Consider the following 18,946-nt stretch of genomic DNA (forward strand, 5'->3'; position numbering starts at 1 on the left):
TGTTAAGAATACTGTAGAGGAGGAGGTTCAATGTCCTCCACAGCAGGGGTGAAATGTAACAAAGTTTGTTTTAATGTGTTATGTGTTATGTACTGTTCTGTCCTGACATGTACCCAATTAAAGCACCAATTTGAGCTCCCTTCCTCTATTCTGTGCAACTTTTTAACCTAATGCAACCTAATTTCATAAGGGGGTGATGAGGCTTGTATAACATTGCATGAATGTGAAAAGAACAGTTACAAACTGTGGAGTTTTCTTTAAATCTGTGAAATTAAGGGCAAAATAAAAGCATACATGGCGCTACTCTGGGCAGCATACTTAAGCGTACTGTAGTGGGGTAAAAGCTGGATGCCTTTCTCCGGGACATCTCCCTGCTCTTTGATGTAAAATAATGTTTCTGCTGCTCTTTTGAATTTCTCATTTCAAAATAAAAAAAATTCTCAGAAAGCTCAGACGTAGTCAGAAGTATTCTGCACCTTATGGCAGCAAATATGTTCCCTTTTTACTGCCTCGTTTAGCTTTTTTCTCTTACTTTACATTTACTAGCACATTTTTCCTTGGTTAAGCTAAAGTTTTTAGTTGTAAATTTTATATTTTTCTTTCAAAATTAAGGTAGGCTTTTATCCAAGGGGGTAGTAATTTGCTTTTAGCTTAAGAAAGCATAAATAACAATGTGAAAGGATAAGGATAGCAGTTCGTTGAGAAAATATTTTTGAGTGTAAAAGCAACAGGGATCACCAGACGTCATTTTGTACATGCCCTCATGAATATTTCTTAGTGTATTAAAGTGTCAAACATTGTCTTTCCCAGAAAAACACTCTAAAGTGGTCTCCTACCTCTAAGTCACACGAGTGTAGCAGTACGGCACATTTAATAATTACTCCTAGAGACAAGATCATAACACGTGTCTCTTTGCATTCATTTGAGTCACAAGTCAAGACACTATATGGACTAAAAATGGTTTTGAAAGACGAATAACTAATTAATCAACATGTGACTAAGACTGCAATTAATTAAAAAAAACTTCAATCAAAAATGATCATCTTACAGTCTTAAATTGAAGCTAAAATAAAGCAGCAGTAAAGTGTCATGTGTGCGACATTGATTGGTTAAATGTTACCACCAGAACATTAAAATGCTGCCTAAATTTTGTGATTACAAAATCATGAGAAGAGCTGCCAGGGTGGATAGATTTGATTTTAACATGGTTGTGTTAACTATTTTTTTCCCTTTGCAAAATAAGCATAGCAGCAGTCTTCTATCCTGCAAGAGATGACAGTTTTTAACAAGAAGAGTACACAGTTGCTTGCGACATGGCTCTAGTCACAGACTGGAGTACTGACTGCAATCGTATTACTTGAGAAAGACGTCCACTAAATTGTCTTTCTACTGTGGGAAAAAGGTGGCTGAATTCAGGCTGATCTGTTCACCCTGTATCTCATCCCCTTTAGTGAAAATGTTTAATTTAACGTGAGTAATACAAGATATTCAAGCGTACTTTATTAAGGCTACAAAATAGCAGTTGCAATGGGAACATCTCTAACTGTAGATTCCAAAAAACTGTATGTTTAATGGAAAAATCAGTAGGCTTCGGTATGGCATTGGTTGTGTCAATCCTCCTTACCACCTGATGGTGCCATCAGGTGGGTTTACTCACCATTCAGCCTGAGTTTTTGGCCTGAACATGCACAGCACTGTACATACCTGCTAGAGTGAGGTAAAAGTGTGTTTCTTTTTAGCATTTTTCTGTCTATTTTTTATGAGACGCGAGAGTTACACCAAATAGGTGTGCCCTCTTGTTGTTAAAGGGATACTTCAACATTTTGGAAAATTCGTCCATTGCCATAATTAGTTGTCGGTGCAAACTATTTTTAGATCGCCGCTGCCGAGTTCGGACCTGCTGTGCCAAGTCAATGTAAGCAGATGGTATTCCGGCTTTCCCTCATCAAACTCATCAAATACACAATCCAACAACTCCAAAACGCTCTCGTGGACAAGTTGTGACCTGTACATTCACCACGCTATAAAATAATCATGGAACATTACGAGACAGAGATGTTTTAAAGCTAAATGCAAAGCCGGAACTACACTCCTACTAAGACTATAGGGATTGTGGCAATGGACGAATTTGACAAAATGTTGAAGTATCCCTTTAAGACTCTAGGCAAGTAAAATGCAGCACTCCTGTAGGCAGTTTTGACAGCTTTTACTTTTTTACATATACACCAGAATGAAAATCAAGCAGTGATGCAGCCATTACACAGTTGCCACACACCTAGTCTGAAACAGCTGTAAGTAAGCAGCTGTGCAAGTGGTAGAGAGCCCAGCTCACTCCACTGGGGTTCTTTTCTGGATAAAAAAACACCTTTACTATGTAAGGTGTACTCTCTAAGGTACACCTGTCCAACCCCAAATAACACAAATCTATAATCATGCATTTGCACATGTTGGCATGTTCAAGATAATCTGCTGAAGTTCAAAGTGAACCACAGAATTAGGAAGAAAAGTGATTTAAATTACTTTGAGTGTGACATGGTTGTTGGCAGTCTGGCAGACTTGGTCTTAACCATGCCTGGATGCATTGTTTGATGCCATAGTTGATTAGGTATTTGCATTACAGAACAGTTGAGAAAGGGTATTTGGTAACAGTGTACTTGATAAACTCTACTGGTGAGTGTATATTAGCTATAACAATACAAAATATTTTTTATAAAATTGGGTACTTCATTAAGCTGGTTTAGAAAAACTAAATATTGTTTCTTAGTAAAGCTTTGTGGTAAGAATCTAAGCACATTTTCTCTGCTTTTGAGGGAACAATTATGTGTTTCAAATGAAAAAGCAACAACCCACAGTGTAAAACAGTAAATGTTTAGGATCCCCCTTACATTTCCATAAATATCTCTTAAGTACACTCATAAAAACATGTGCTGAGGTCATTTTACGCACAGAAAAACCATTAAAAACAGTGACTTTGAACACACAATAAAATGCTCCTCCTTCTCCCAGTTCCTTTTCTATTTTCTTAAAGCCATAAGAGCAGCATATATGTTCTAAAATAATCAGCCATATGTTTCTGTAATTACACCATGTGTAGGGCGCCTCAGTAATCTCCAGATTCGGGATCATAAATCTTCAGTGACTATGACCTTGTGGGTGAGAAGCATTCAACATGTGGAGAGAATGAAGTTGTTTTCAGAGGATTCTCAATCAAATAAACAAATCTGGGAGAGCTAGAGAGCGGGGTGGTTTGGTTCACAGGAAGCTAAATGTCACAACTCTGGTGTGAGGACGCCATCTATTGGAGAATAAACAAATTGATTTTTATAGTTTGACTGCCAGATATAGAAATGTGGCTTTAAAATTTAAAGAACTTGTGAGGATTTTCATTTTATTCTATACCTTTATCTCCATTTCTTATTTTTCAAAATAGCTTCACTTAAAAAGACAGTATTTAAATTCAGGATTTGTGGGATATTTATAAAACCGTGCAGGAGAGCAGTCTTTTATTCTATTCTTTACTTCTGTGCATAAAAACCCACTAGTCAAGACTGAAAGCAACATGAGCATGCTACACAGTGTTGTGTCATGTTGGGAGATTGACCAAATGGTTTACTCATTTGTGCTTTCAATGCTTCACTAACCTGTACTTTCCAGTCCTGACTTGAACACCTTTCATTCCACAGTTCTGGGCTCCACCTACATCGTTCACCAGATCATCGCCAATCATCAGCACCTGCAAGTAAAGACATAAAAAAGGCTCAAAATCAAACTATTATGCATTAAAACATAAACCATTTTATTGTGGTGCATGGATGCAAAGCAGGGTTGTTATGATACCAGAATTTTACATTTGATATGATACTGGTTGAAATCAAACAATGTCATTAACTATTTCAATACCACAGCAAGAAAACTGCGATGGGGCTCTCTTCCACACTGAATAAGATTGTCCTCTAGGTTGTTCCTTAATTTTGCTGCATTCATTTTACAAGCCTTCTGAGGACAGCTCCATTTTGAATGAGTCTCCCATATGCTTTTTGGCAAACTCTAGTCGATATTTAATATGAGTTTTACTCAACAGTGCTACTCTCCCCTAAAGCGTTGACTGGTGAAGAAACCAGGCCCATCTCACCTGCTGACACTTGTAATCCCTCAGAGAAGTCATAGGTGTCTTGGTGGCCTCTCTTATTAGTCTCCTTCTTGCACAGTCACTCAGTTTGTGATGGTCTGATGATCTAGGCAGATTTACACATGAGCCATATTCCTTCCATTTCTTGATAATGGATTTAACTGAACTCAAGGGATGTTCAGTAACCGGAATGTTTTTGTATTTCCATTCTTATACTTTTCAATAACCTTTTCTCTGAGTTGCCTGGAGTGTTCTTTTGTCTTGTGGTGTAATGGTAGCCAGGAATACTAATTAACCAGTGACTGGACCTTCCAGACACAGGTATCTTCATACTACAATCACTTGAGACACATTCACTGCACTCTGGTGATCCCTATTTCACTAACTGTGGGACTAATAGCACCAATTAGTCAGATCTCTGTTGAATTAGGTCAGTCACTTTAAAGGAGATGCATATTTATTCATTATTATCACTTATTTAACCTGCATTTTTAATTTACATGGCATTACTCTGTAGAAGTTTGTTTTCACTTTGACATTAAAGAGTTTTTTGGTCTAAAAAGCCAAATTACATTGACCATGATTGATTTATAAAATCCAAAAAGGGTAAAACACCAAGGGGTTGAATACTCTTTATAAGCACTATATGTCCCTGTTTGCAAAAGAATTAAGTTTGTGGTGACTTAACATGAGCAGGGATGTGCACATACATTTTACGTTTTCAAGGGAGGGGAAAAAAACACAAAAAAGAAGAAAGGGAGATATAGATCGGGTAAATTCAACCCTCTACGATTTCATATTCCCTGCTGATACTGCGACATGTCTATTTATAATGGCAAGCTGCTCATGGCATGCCATGTTTGAACACTGTCTTCAGGAAACCACAAAGTTGGCGTGTGGCTGTAAATACATTTTATTCTTTGTTTAGTAGATGCACCAGTTCAACCATGTCTGAATATTATTTTCTCAGTGTGCAAATCAATGTTCTACAAATAGATTTCAAGGGTATGACTCTGTGTCATGTTTTTATCTTTGTTTAGAAGCAATACAATAACAGATCTTAGAATAAAAAAAATTAGTCTTTTGATTTATGCAGGTACAAATAGTGCTTTGATTTACTGATGTGTTGTAATTAAAGTGATATGATTTGCTTTGCCAGGACAATGGTTGCCAAAACTCCACCAAACAGCTGACAGGCATAGCAAGCACACCATGCTCGGGCAGGTTCAGTTCAGTTCACATAAATGTCAAGCCAACACAAACACCAAAAACTTATGTAACAGAGTGCCAGGTAAAAAAGCTTTGTAAAGGCATCTAGTTGTACATCAATACTTTTTGAATATTTTGAGTTTAATGTGTAATCTTTCATTGTTGCTGCAGGTATTTTTTGATCATTGCTGCACTCATTATATTTATTGTAGACCTTGTGAAGCATTTTATGACCTTGCTCTGCAAAGGTGCTTTACCACATGAGTTTTACTTACTTGCACATGCAATTTAAGTGGAACTTCTAGTGTCTGAAATCTAAAGGCCATAATGTTCTGTCTGTAGTTGCAGAATGTACAGCATTTGTCCTTTTTGATTCTTGCAAGGACTCTGAATATTAAGCAATAGGGATAAATTGGCATACTACTTTGTACTATTATTACCCTGCAAGTGTTCATCAGGTGTCCCACTCTTTTTAACAAAAGTAGTGGTAGCCCAAATATTAGTTCAAATCAGGCCATTTTCTTTATCTCTCATTCTTCATGTACTTTCCCTGATTTGAAAATTGGCAGACTGTTCTCCAGGTTTTTTAGACCAGTTGGACCAGTGATTAATGGTTCCGCTCCTGTTCTTACAGCCCACTATCATCAGCTGGATCAGTTTCAGTCTGACATACCTTCCTCTCATGTTCTTTTTAAAATCAATCTTTTCTGCTGACCATATTCCTGTTGCGAGAAAATTAGGCTGAACTTCTGCCTTTTGGTGTAAAAAAAATGATTTCTGAGTCAAACCATTAAGATTAACAAAGTCTCAAGAGGATCAAGAGAGGAAGAGAAAAAGGCATTAGCTGCACTTAATACACTTATCCATTAATGTGGGCTCAGCTTTTTGGTGACAGGAGTTAACTTTTTATAAGAAGATTCATTCTCAGGAATTTGGTTGAGCAATGAAAAGAGACTATCTGTATCTGTTTCATTTTGAGTATTTAGTGAGTAAACCAGGACCAGTCAGTTTGCATTAAAGCCTGGGCCAGTAAGACCAGTAGATGAATTTGTTCGTGTTTCACTAAAAGAACAGAAATTAGTTTTAAAAAAAACGGCAAAACTTGGACTCAGATGAACTCAGACTCCCTCATGGTACCAACTGCCAGGTTTAAAAATAGAAAAGCTTACATACAGTGTGGTGGTAGAGCACCATCATTCCTCCCAGGATACACTGAGATCAGCTGATACCAGCGAGAGACTGTACACACGTGTTCAGACACCTGCTGAGGAGAAAAAAGCAGCAGGAGGGTGCGCCGAGGCTCTGCTGTGTGATTGGTCCATGGCAGCAACTAATGAATTTAGGCATGCAGACATGGTCAGGATGATCTGCTGAAGTTTAAAACGAGCATCAGAACAAGGAGGTATTGACTTAAGTGACTTTCAATGTGTCACAGTTGCTGATGCCAGACAGACTGGTCTAAGTATTTTAGAAAGTGTAATCTACTGGAATTTTCACTCGCAACTATCTCTAGGGTTTATAGAGAATGGTCCAAAAAGATCAATACCCAGTGAAGGGTAGTTCCCTGGACTAAAATGCCTTCAAAGAAGAATGACCGGACTGGTTTGAGCTGATAGAACGGCAACAACAACCACTTCATACAGAAAGGCATCTCTGAATGTAAGATATATCAAACCTTGAACAGATGAGCTACAGCAGCACAAGACCACACTGTAAGCCACTCCCGTCATTTACAGAAAACTGGGGATAGGATTCACACAAGGTCACCAAAAATGCTTGAAGTCCTAGTATGGACTAAAATACTTGGAGATGTGCCAGCTCACTTCCAGTATACTGCTGAGTCTCAAATCTTGGGAATTTAGTCCCTGTGCAGATCCCTCACTATGAAATCTCTTTACTAATGCATGACTATAGGCCTTGATTGTGTTTCAGGCAAATGTATGTGTGGCGTGTTTCACAATAACGTAATGAAGAGTTGTAATTCCCCACAAGTTCAATAAAGTAACTGACATAAACTAAAGTGGCATTGTTCCAATCCACAACTGTCATTTCAGATATCAGCATGGTCACTATTATGAGAATAAAGCTTGTCCCTTTAGCTATTTGTGTGTGTACAGGGACATTTCACTACTTTTGGGACACAAAAGACGCTTAAGAATTAAGAATATATTTTTGCACTCTGACCACAATCAGTCAGCTAAAATGGGAGTCTGTCCAAGGGTGAATTTCATTGCATATATCCATCTAGAAATAGTGATGTTATAGATGTCTGTGGTTGTAGTTCTTACTAGTTAGAAAGTTTTACCAAGATGAAACTCTGAGGGAAAATGTGCTTTGTGATAGGAGTGTGTTTGCTTTAAATGTTGCATACGTTGGCCACATTCTCTGTTTAAACTCCATCTACGTCAGTGTGGATTCCTGGCTTACTTCCCAGCACAGTCAGAGGCCAGAAAGAGTCAAAAAAGTGGGTGATTTTCCACAGCAAAGCTTAGCTTAATATTTAGCCTTTTGGCCTGGATCAAGGTCTTTATTATTACACAATAACCTCACCTGTTCTACATTATATTCACAGGATACGTTCAGTGTGCTCTGCTACTACGTACCTCATGAGGTTGGAGTCCCATGTCATTGAGGACACTCTGGAAGAACATTGGTGAAGGTTTCCCGATTACTTCAGCCTTTAAATCACAGGCATACTGAAGGGAACAAAAAGAGAAAACAGTATTTACATGTTTCAAACTGCAGTTACTGACTCTTGATAAATATGCCGATGCAAATTTAACGTCTCCTTTACCTCTAGAGCCTTCATGAAAACACCAACATCTAGTTTCAGACCATCTGTCTCCTTGTAGTACCTCCTGTGAAAAGAGTATTGCATATGTTTTCATTTGTTCTATGTGATTTTCTAATCTTACGCTTATTTTATGGGTATGTTGCTCTATGTGCAACATTTTGTGCTTTTTGTACTATTATTAATATTTCTCTTTTGTTAAAACATCTTACCGTTCCTCTACTTCTTACTGTTGTTTAAATAAACCTACTGTTAATATTTCTCATGCAGATGTCTCTTCCTAAAGCTACCATAAGAGAAACTGCACACTCAGTTTCCTCATACTGATTAATAAAGTATTTCCCGTTCTGTAATATTTCTTACCCTTGGCCCAAAGAGAACAGCACTGGCTTCTCCAAACCTACAAGGACCCTGAATGCATCGTTCATATTCTCATAGGAAAACTTTTCAGCCGCATCTCCGATCACCACACAGTTTGGGTTGGTTTTGTCAACAGTTTCAAACTCCGAGAGAAGTCCTGCAGAAGAGAAAGCAACGCTTTATACTATTCAGCTTTGAGTTGTTCTTTTTAAACCTCTTCAGCTGGTTATGATACGGAATTAAATCGATGCAGATGCAGATCCAGATCCAAAATCATCATCATCATAACTGCAGCCACCCAAGCATATTTGCTGACTATTTTTTCTAATTATTTTCTATTAATTCTTTAATAGTCACCATCAACCCATAAGTGAGAAACATTTTTATATTAATGCACTATTTGAGGAGCATTTTTTCATGTTAAAAGTTTTGCTTCTAACACCTTTGTTTTAAATTTTTCTGCAGCTGCTTACTGGCATCATGACTCTGCACTCCTGAGATACACTCCAAGATGATGGTGGCAATTTTCTACCTCATGATCATAAACCTTCATGTACACAGCTCATCAGCCATGATTGCAAAATATCAACAGAATCATTTTAAAAGGCGAGTGCTGCTATTTGAGCATCTTTATGCAACATACTGCTCATGAATACTGTCAAAAAATAAACCTTTACAATTAAGTGGGTGGGATGACTTAATCTGCCACCCCTACTAGCCAAATAAAGTGTCATTCTGTGGGGAACACAGCATACTGTTATAGTAAAACAAAGGAAAAAAGCATGTATTGCTTGATTTGAAGTATACGTATAATGCGTTAGTTATTTATACCATCTATGTTCTTCAGCATTTTAAGGTACACTGTCTTTATGAGTTAAAGCTGATTATTACCAACATCTTTAGGCTCTACACTGTACTATTGCTTGCACAAGGCCTTTCAACCATACTTAAACTGCATATCTGTTAAGATATAGGCCTAAAAATAAATATCATCTCACCAAATAACTGTAAGCATCATCAAGATATTTGCAAAATGTCTTTCAAATGTCCAAAAAAAGTTTAGTGAGGCATTTTCTCATGTTATAATTATTTTAGGGGTGCTGTAATGAGATTTCAGGGTTCTCCAGCCAGGCCTGTCTACAGAAATGGCTGGGCCCCTGACAAACTCAGAGAATGGGCCCTCCCCAGTTGTAATTTATGGATATTATCAATGTATGTGTGTCGGATCAGTAGCATTTGTGCTAGCATCCTGGCTAACAGTTACTACATTTTGGAGCTGACAAGTATGCCCAACTATTAGTGGGTTGTGATGTTAAAATTATTTATTTGTGAAATTAACCCCTCTAAGCCTCTTTTTCCCATTTTTTTCTGCTGTCTTTAGAAAAAATTACCATCATACACCAGCAGGTGGGGCCGTAAACCTCTCTCCTTCAGGACAGCCACGGCTGCAGGTGCAGGGGAGAAGACCTCAGGGACAGAGATGTCAAAGCCCAGTCTTCCCAGTTTGGCAACAAACTTGTCTCTGCTGGCCTGTGTCTCATTGGTGCAGAATCGCAGCTGCAGGTCAGATGTTTTCAGCCTTTACAGGGATGAGGAGGGGTCAAAGTTTGAATGGAGCACACAGCTGATGACATCAAATTGACACTGGCATGCAGATAGCGCTCAAATTCTTCACATAAACAGTTACTGCCTCAAAAACAAACAACCTCTGGGCGTATTGCAAAGTACACTAGTACCCTAAAATTACATAAACAGTAAACAATTTTGTTCATGCACTTTCTTATTAGCTTTGACAGCCAGGCATGCAGGGCGCAAGCTAAACTAGCACATATTATCGAAAACTACACCGAAATTATTCACTCACTTTTTTACAGCTTCGGCCGCACCAGGAATGGCGACCCCGTCTCCCTCCCCGCTGTCGTATAAAACGCCACACATGTCCAAAATGACACCTTTTAAACTCTTTGCACAGCCTGGCCAGTTCATGTCAGCCATAACGAAACTTTAGTTAAAGAGCGCATGCGCGTAATGTGTAGGGTCTTGCTCGCCTGCCACGCTCTCGTGCTTTGAATTCAAATTATACATAGTAATTTACACGTGTTGCCAGTTTACATTCAGACTGACTGCTTTGAAAGTCCATGTTTTCTCCGGCCCGTGTATCACACAAATTCTCGGTATGAAATTATAACAAATGACAGGATATAATTCTGTAATTGACACTTAACTGTCGTTTAAGTCGTCATTATTGTGACATGTGATGATCTGTGATAGTTTAAGGTGACTTTGCAATTCCTGGAAAATGTTGCAACATAGGGGCGTGTTCTCTGACGTAGGCACGTACGAAACGACATCAGCCTGTTCTCCACTGCACGCGCCAGACCAGCCCTTTATAAATATAAGCCCCACTGGGTACCGTTTGCGTTTTCAACCGTTGGACAAGGAGGGCATCATTTGCATCTCAAGACTGTTTTAACGTCGCTTCACTTCTTTCAGGTATTGTTTTTCATTCATGTATGCATCTTAACTTCTTCTTAATCGAGGACTTGCTGAAAATATCTAGCTAAGGCTTTAAAAAGACGGAGGATGTGTGCTAATCTTCCCAAGCTAGCAGGAAGTGAGGCTGTTACGTTGTTATGTACTTTACCGGTAGAAACACGTTTGCTATCACTTACAGCATACAGTCGGCGTTTACCACAGTTTACCAATCAAATACAAAGCTGTATTTATTATTCTACTGCTAGAATGGGATTCAAGCCAGCGTTGTTCATCATGAAGTAATATTACATAATTCATTGTGGTTTGAGGGAGCGGCGTGGCTTTCTCAGGGCTATCATCTGATAACTTGTGCTTTGGGTCTTTATTTAGCGCCTGCTTTGTAAGGTTAGGGGTGTGTTGTGGAGGCAGCTCCACAGCGGCCTATCATGTGTTAAGGGCTGGATTAATGGTGTCTAGGTGTCACGGATCAGAAGCACGGGTCCACTGGCCTTGATGTAGCCTGGCGCAGGTGCTGTCTGTTTGCCATGTGTATTTATTTACTGTTCAAGGTTATTGATTATTCCGAGCAAAGTACTGGATAACTCATGTTCCTCTCAAGAAACCGTGTATTTCATCACTGATGTACTTTTCTTATCAACTTGCAAGTGATGTCATGGATTTTTTAAACCCAATGCCTTATGCAATATTTATTTTCCCGGCACAGCAGTCGTAAGGCTAGACTTTACTTCAGACAGCTTACCATCTCACAATAAAGGTTAAAACACTTGTATAACATTGCATGAGTCATTCCACAACAATTCATTATTAGCACACAGCTGTGAAAGTTTTGAGTCGTAAATTCCAAAACCAGTTTATATTTTAATAAGAGAGGTACATATGAACATGTAGAGAAACTCTAATGTTCTTGCAGCTATATAGAAAAGTCTGGATCATTATCACAGTTGAGTTGCCACGCTGCAATGAGATTAGCTTTTGAAAACCCACTCACAGCGAAAGTCCTCCCCTCTATTGTGTTATTTGAAAGAGAAGCTGCTGTTCAGCAGACCTGCAAAGCCTGTGTGCATGGAATTGCAAAATGCTTGACTATTAAACTAGTAAAGCCTTTTTTGGATCGTTTCTTTAAAATATTTTGTGGTAAAAGCATAATTTCCAATGAAGGGAACAGATTAAACATCTTGATAAAAAATGACTGAAGAAGAGAGCAAAATGTATACATTAACTTGAAGGCCTTTTTTCCTTGTTTTGTCTTTTATCACACAGATACAGCAACATAGCACCATGTCAGGAATGATCGTCAAGCTCAGCCGCGGCATGAGCCGTGCTGCCCCTGTTCTAAGCCGCGGTGTCCACTCTGGTAAACGCTCAGCCTCCACCGCTGCCTTCAAATTGAGAATGGAGCGTCCACTCACCCCAGAGGAAATCTATGCCCGTGAGGACAAACATGGAGCACACAACTACCATCCCCTTCCTGTAGCCTTAGAGAGAGGGCAAGGTGAGTTAATTTCTTTTTAATGGTTTACAAATACTCATGAGTCTTTGCCTGTAACTTCCAAGAACTTTCTTTTTTTTTCAGGCATCTATGTATGGGATGTTGAAGGAAACCGCTACTATGATTTCCTGAGTGCTTACAGCGCAGTAAACCAGGGTCACTGTCACCCAAAGATTGTTTCTGCACTCACAGCCCAGGCATCAAAACTCACCCTGACATCCAGAGCATTCTACAATGATGTGCTGGGAGCTTATGAGGAGTACGTCACCAGCATGTTTGGCTATGATAAGGTCTTGCCTATGAACACAGGTACTGCCAGGAATTGCCCAGTGATTATTGTATAGACATGTTTTCCAAAGTGTGTATTAATTGAAATTTGTTTTGTTGTTGCATATTAGGTGTCGAAGGTGGGGAGACTGCCTGTAAACTTGCTCGCAAGTGGGCTTACAATGTCAAGGGTGTTCCCAAGAACAAGGCAAAGATAATTTTTGCAGGTATGTAAAAGTATATCTAAAAGATTGTATCATACTTTGTAGTCAGTTCTGTTTTTTACCTTACTTTGAGTCTTGTAAGAACGTTTGCATAAATATTGAGCATGTTTTGGAGCTCTTTCTATCAGGTCATACTTTTTCTCATGCCTAAAAATCACATATGACACTTATGGTTGCTTTGTGCTATGAAATGTACATGTTATCTAACAAATATATAATCCCTTTTACTTGGTTGTTTAGAGGGAAACTTCTGGGGCCGCACCATGGCAGCCATCTCCAGCTCCAATGACCCCAGTAGTTATGAAGGTTTTGGCCCCTACATGCCAGGCTTTGAGAACGTCCTGTACAATGACACTGCTGCACTGGAGGTAACACTTGGGACTACACTTGAGAACAGCATTCTTGAGCTTCATACTGCCACAAGTAGCCAATTTCAGAATAATTTCCTCAACTTTGGTGTCTTAGTGCCTCGTAAAAATACCAAAATTACAGGATGGAGTGTTTCAGTCACCCACTACAGACAAAACTTTTGCCTCTTGAAGATGTAGATGTATGTTAGGCTTACAGAATACAACTAACATGCATCTTATTTGTTTCTTTATTATCTCATTTTTAAGATACATGGTTAACATTTATAACTAGAGCAACATCATGTCATATCCAGCGAAAGTTTCATCTTACTTTTCTTCAGAGTTAATTTGCAGGTTGAAGGATCCAGCCAACAACACCCAGATGTTTGCTGCCAAATTGCAGAGCATTTGCAAATTATTTTCCTGGCAAGACTTGAAGGACAAACAAAAAAAGATGAGCTGTGATGAAAGCAGCTTCTTAAAAGTTTATTGTGAATGCATAGTTGCACTGTACCCTTTCAAAATGACCTTCAGAAACATAATTGATATGTTCTAAAGTTCTAACAGGGACGTGACACCCTCAGTCATCTCTGTCAACAGGATGACCTAATGACTTGACACTGTAACAGCTGATTTTCTTTGTAAACATATGAACTCAGTGACTGACTGAAGTAGCAGGTACTTATCTACAGGGTAATCTTGGATGGCTGATGAAATTGTCTGACTGTTCTTTTTCTTCTGTCTTCCAGAAAGCTCTTCAAGACCCAAATGTTGCAGCTTTCATGGTGGAACCCATCCAGGGTGAGGCTGGGGTGGTGGTGCCTGACCAGGGCTACCTAACTAAAGTTCGAGAACTTTGCACCAAACATAACGTAAGTCTAAAAAAACGGCATGAATGAACTGTCAATACTTAATGATTAGCATAGGTGTGCATTGTTGGCTACACATAGAACAGTAAGGGTCCATCTTCAAACAGATCAAAAATTTATTTTATTGAATTTAGATCCCAGACCCTTCCTTTTCCATATACGTTGCTCTAGGGGTTTGTTTTTAACTAAGGATTTCATGTGTTTCTCTTCATTGTTAAACATTAAACTGCATTTTTTTGTGATAATCATTTATCACATGATTATTTTGTGATAATCATTTATTCTACTCCTACCTGGTGTAATGATAAGAGATTTTTCTTTAACAACTTTGGATTTATATGAAGAAACATGGTTTTAAATCCTGAGGTCTGTGGCAACGCTAAGTTCTTTTAAAAGCAGCCCTTAACATCACTTCTCTCTCATGCCTTTGGCAGTTAGTTCATCTTTGCATGTGTAAACTTGTCTATGTTCCCTCTTAGAAATAGGTCAGAGACCATAGGCCTGTGAGTAATTATTCAAAAGGGAGAGCCGTACGGGTTGGTGCGATGCTGTTTTGTATAGTGTCTTAAATATTTATATAAACTCAATGTTAGTGTTTGTGCAGGAGTGTGAGGCTGTCAGCAGTCTGCAGGATGCAGGATGGGATGTCTGGGAAAACTTTTAGGGACCAGGAGACATTGCTGTCTCTCTTCTGCTCTCTGTCTGTTAAAGACATTAAAGTTAACATGTGCATCTTTATGAGAAGTTAAAGAGACTTAAGGCCAGATCAGACTAAAAAAAAAATGTAGCTAGTGTAAGTTATACCAGCATTTGTTTAAGGTCTTGTGTAGTTTTAGCGCACTCAAATTGTTGCTGTCTGTCACTGTGTTCTGTTTATGTTTTTATGTACAAATTACTCTGAATCAATTGCCCCTTGAGGGATAAATAAAGTTGTTTCACTTGAAATTAATTGAATTGAAAAATTTTCCCAGATGTTGGCCTAAACTAAAAGATATTTCCAGTTTAAGCTCGTGGTATCAGAAAATTAGCAAAAGTTCTGACAACCTTAGCATTACATGTGTCGTACACTGAATTAAATTCATTGAGATCAACTGTCAGCTTGTGCTGTTCTGTTGTTTGTGTGTCCACTTCATTTCTCATTGCTAATGTTGAATGCAAACTGCAACCAAAAATCCTGATACTGTTTGAAACCTTGGATTTATTGTCCTGTTGCAAGTCCTCTCTCCTCATCATGGTGATAATTCCTCTGATAGAAAACTTGAATGATTTTTGAGCTTTTTGAAAGCTGTGTATATCATTGCCCAATTCCTGATTTTTGGCTTCTGATTAACCTAAACTTACACAAGAAGTGAGGTGTCATCACAAGTTTTTACATTTCTAAACTCATGACTAACAAAAAAAAAAAGAAATGCTGTACAAATGATAGGATGTTAAAACTAACAACTAACATACCCTTTCTTCCAGGTGTTGTGGATTGCTGATGAAGTTCAAACAGGTCTGGCAAGAACTGGCAGGCGGTTGGCTGTGGACCATGAAGAAGTCCGTCCAGATCTTGTGATTCTGGGCAAAGCTCTTTCTGGAGGAACTTATCCTGTAAGCATGTTTGTGTTTGCTGTTGAGCCACACTGATATCACTTGATAGATTTGTTTACCATCAACTCCTGGAGTCCAGTTTATCAGACTAAAGCAAAGATCTTAGTGGTTATGAAATCCTTACCTCTCCTTTTATTGATCTGTGTCTCAGGTATCTGCTGTGCTGTGTGATGATGAGATTATGCTGACCATCAAGCCTGGAGAGCACGGGTCCACGTATGGAGGAAACCCGGTGGCGTGTCAGGTTGCAATGGCCGCACTAGAGGTCAGTATTGATGTTAATGTTAACTAATCTTTTCTTGTCTTTTTGCTTGTCACTATTTCTTGTTTTTTTTCCTTGTGTTTTTAATTGAATAAATCTAAGTATCTGACATGGCAACATCCCATGAAGTTAACACTCTTAAGTCTGGTCTAGTGTCAAGACTCACAACTACCTCCTTATAATGACAAAAAGAGACACACATTTCTAAAAATGAGCATTCATAACCAAATATTTCTAATGAAAAATAGGACAGTTTGGACTTGAGATGGGAAAAAAATGTGACAAATTAAAGAAATGGAGCCATGCCCTTCAAAATAAAAGCACTTATTGCCACATAGTTTTTCTAGCCACACATCTGCAACCCACAGAAAATGACTTTGCAGCCCACTCTCAGTTGAGAACCAAAGCTTTAAAGCCTACCACAGTTCCACTCAAAACAACAACATAATAATAATAATAATAATAATATCTTGAATTTATATAGCACCTTTCAAGAAACCCAAGGACGCTTTACAGGAACATCAGAACAACAAAACATGTCTGTCACTGAGTTTTGAAACTCCTATTGTTTTATTTGCAGGTGATGGAGGAGGAGAAGTTGGCAGAAAATGCTCAAAGGATGGGAGAGATCCTGCGGGCGGAACTGAGGAAACTCCCCAAAGATATTGTGACCACAGTCAGAGGGAAAGGCCTGCTGAATGCAATCGTTATCAAAGAGACCAAAGGTACAGTAGCGTTTTCTGAAAGGGAAGCCTTGTTGATGAATATCATTTTGACTATTGAATGTAGTTCAGTCAGGACCACTTTGTCAAGAAACGTTTGCTGGGGCTATAAATATTTGTCTTCACTAGCAGTGATTAATTCGCACTAATGGCTGTAATTTATTTTTGCTGGTGTGGCTGTTCTGGGATCCCCCTGCCCTTCCATGAGCTTACATGAGAAGCATCCAGCAGGAACAGTACGCGTTCCTGCCTTCCTGTGCATACAAGGAAAGCTTAAGGCAGGGAGAGAAGCAGCAAAACCCCCAGAGCAGAATAGGCATCTATGACAACGGACTGACATTGATTAAGTCAGATGTGGCATTATGGAGGAGCTGGGGTGGAGGAGTGTTCCAAAAAGCAGCTTGCAGAGGGAGCAGCAAAGCATAGCCAGGGTAGAGCAGGGTAGATATGGCAGCATGATCTGCCAATAGCGTGCTTAGAAGCCAATCAGCTGACTGTCAGCTGATCACGATCATACAACAGTGCCTGAGTCCATGGCCTTCCTGAACTAATGCTATATGCTCAATTTTGGTAGATCAAGTCTGATTTGTTACCCTCATGTTTTCTCCAAAGTGTGTTCCTTAGGGCAAAAATCATTCAAATTTCCATTTAAAAAGGGCCAAAGCGTTCAACTAATACAGCTTTTTTCAATATTTAATTATCTTTATCATGCTATTGCTTTTATTCACAAAATCCCCCCTTCCCCAGACTATGACGCCTGGAAGGTTTGCCTGCGCCTTCGAGACAATGGACTGCTTGCAAAGCCCACCCATGGTGACATCATCCGTCTAGCCCCTCCCCTTGTCATCAAAGAGGACGAGCTACATGAGTGTGTCGACATCATCCAGAAAACCATCCTGTCCTTCTGAACAACCACTGTTACATACTCCAAAAATACACAAAAAAACCTGCAAACTAAAAGTCAACATTGGCCAAAGCTACTGACAAAAAAATCACCCAGCACATTTATTAGTTGTTTTAATGTATTAGTTTTTCAAAGATGGAGGTTCTTTGGAGGTTTTACTGTGGAAATGCTGTGTAAAGACTGAGAAGTGTGCCTCTATGAGGCTACACTGCAACTATTTTACAGGGAAAACTGCAGTAAAGGAAAATGCTGCAACAAGAAGACTTCATAACAAGTGGGAAAACTTAAATGTTTGGTCCAACGCCAACATAATTAATCTAAAAAGGGTTGATTCACATATTTGCTGGTTATTGTTGATGTAAATAATTAATGTAATATCTTTAAATATTCTTTTGGTTTTTAAAATGTTTAGTTCTTACCAGTGATGTGTTTTCCAAAGTTACAACTTGATTTAGACTCTTTTCTATCTAAGAGACTGCTGTTGGGAGTACTAAAACCAAGGTCAGAAAGAACCAGTTAGTGTTGCATTTAAGGTCAGCTGGTCTAGGTATTTCTAACCAAGAATCAGATTTCTACACATCTTAAAGCTTGAAATATACCTGTATGAATTTCAGGTTTTGAATGTTTTTCCTAGAGACTTTTAAAGTATCTTAACACGCTTATACTTTAAAAATGTTTAATTTCCTGTTCACATTTTAGTGCTTTCACTTGAATCTAACATTTATTTTAATGTTACTGTGAAAGAAATTATTTCTTGATCTTGAATTCTGTTCTAGAACTGATGTATTTTCTCTTTTTGATATTTAAAATGATTATTTTATTCTATTGAATTTGGTGTATTTTATTTCTACAAGGAACTTGCTGTAAGGGAATTCATGAGTGCTGGATGGCTGAGATGGTTCAAAATGGTAACAGTATCTGTATATTGTTGAACTTTTTGAAGAATGTTTTATCTGTTGGATAGAAATGCTAATATTGTCTTTTCAAAGGCACTTTGACCTTTTATGTTGTTACATAATCCTTTATTCCATTAATAAATTATTGCAGGTCTTATCTCTTGTCTCGTCGCTGAAATATTTTAAAAGGGTTCTCTCTTAGTGCTCTGGTTTTCAAAAATGGTTTCCAAGGTTGTCCTGAGAAAAGGCAGAATATTGCTCTTTGCACAAGACTGTGAAGGGGTTGCTTTGACTCAGAAAATATTGAAATGTTTAAACATGTTGAACAAACAGGACTAAGAACTGCCTTCAGTCTGCTTTGACCTCATTATTTATCCTGAAAAAC

The 18,946-nt window shown here is 38.6% G+C and overlaps 2 protein-coding genes across 3 annotated transcripts in view; one reads left to right on the top strand and one right to left on the bottom strand.

Annotated features, from left to right (window-relative positions):
• The window catches only part of LOC121527821 (phospholysine phosphohistidine inorganic pyrophosphate phosphatase), a 44,774-nt gene extending 34,258 nt beyond the window's left edge, over positions 1 to 10,516 (bottom strand). For both annotated transcript variants that reach the window (XM_041814818.1, XM_041814819.1), the window contains exons 1-6: positions 10,354 to 10,516; positions 9,881 to 10,068; positions 8,493 to 8,646; positions 8,133 to 8,196; positions 7,942 to 8,034; positions 3,642 to 3,733 (exon numbers count right to left, since the gene is read on the bottom strand). In XM_041814818.1, the coding sequence (XP_041670752.1) occupies positions 3,642 to 3,733; positions 7,942 to 8,034; positions 8,133 to 8,196; positions 8,493 to 8,646; positions 9,881 to 10,068; positions 10,354 to 10,484 (722 nt within the window). In that variant the 5' untranslated portion in view covers positions 10,485 to 10,516. The remainder of the gene's footprint in view (positions 1 to 3,641; positions 3,734 to 7,941; positions 8,035 to 8,132; positions 8,197 to 8,492; positions 8,647 to 9,880; positions 10,069 to 10,353) is intronic.
• A 327-nt stretch (positions 10,517 to 10,843) lies between these two features.
• oat (ornithine aminotransferase) lies at positions 10,844 to 18,718 on the top strand. The gene is made up of 10 exons (XM_041815927.1): positions 10,844 to 10,982; positions 12,246 to 12,477; positions 12,559 to 12,783; positions 12,873 to 12,968; positions 13,206 to 13,333; positions 14,065 to 14,187; positions 15,649 to 15,777; positions 15,929 to 16,042; positions 16,620 to 16,764; positions 17,509 to 18,718. The coding sequence occupies exons 2-10, from the start codon at positions 12,264 to 12,266 to the stop codon at positions 17,667 to 17,669; spliced, it is 1,335 nt and encodes a 444-aa protein (XP_041671861.1). The 5' UTR covers positions 10,844 to 10,982; positions 12,246 to 12,263; the 3' UTR covers positions 17,670 to 18,718.
• The last annotated feature ends 228 nt before the right edge of the window (positions 18,719 to 18,946 follow it).

This window comes from Cheilinus undulatus, linkage group 20, assembly GCF_018320785.1.
Source record: "Cheilinus undulatus linkage group 20, ASM1832078v1, whole genome shotgun sequence".
NCBI classification, from domain to species: domain Eukaryota; kingdom Metazoa; phylum Chordata; class Actinopteri; order Labriformes; family Labridae; genus Cheilinus; species Cheilinus undulatus.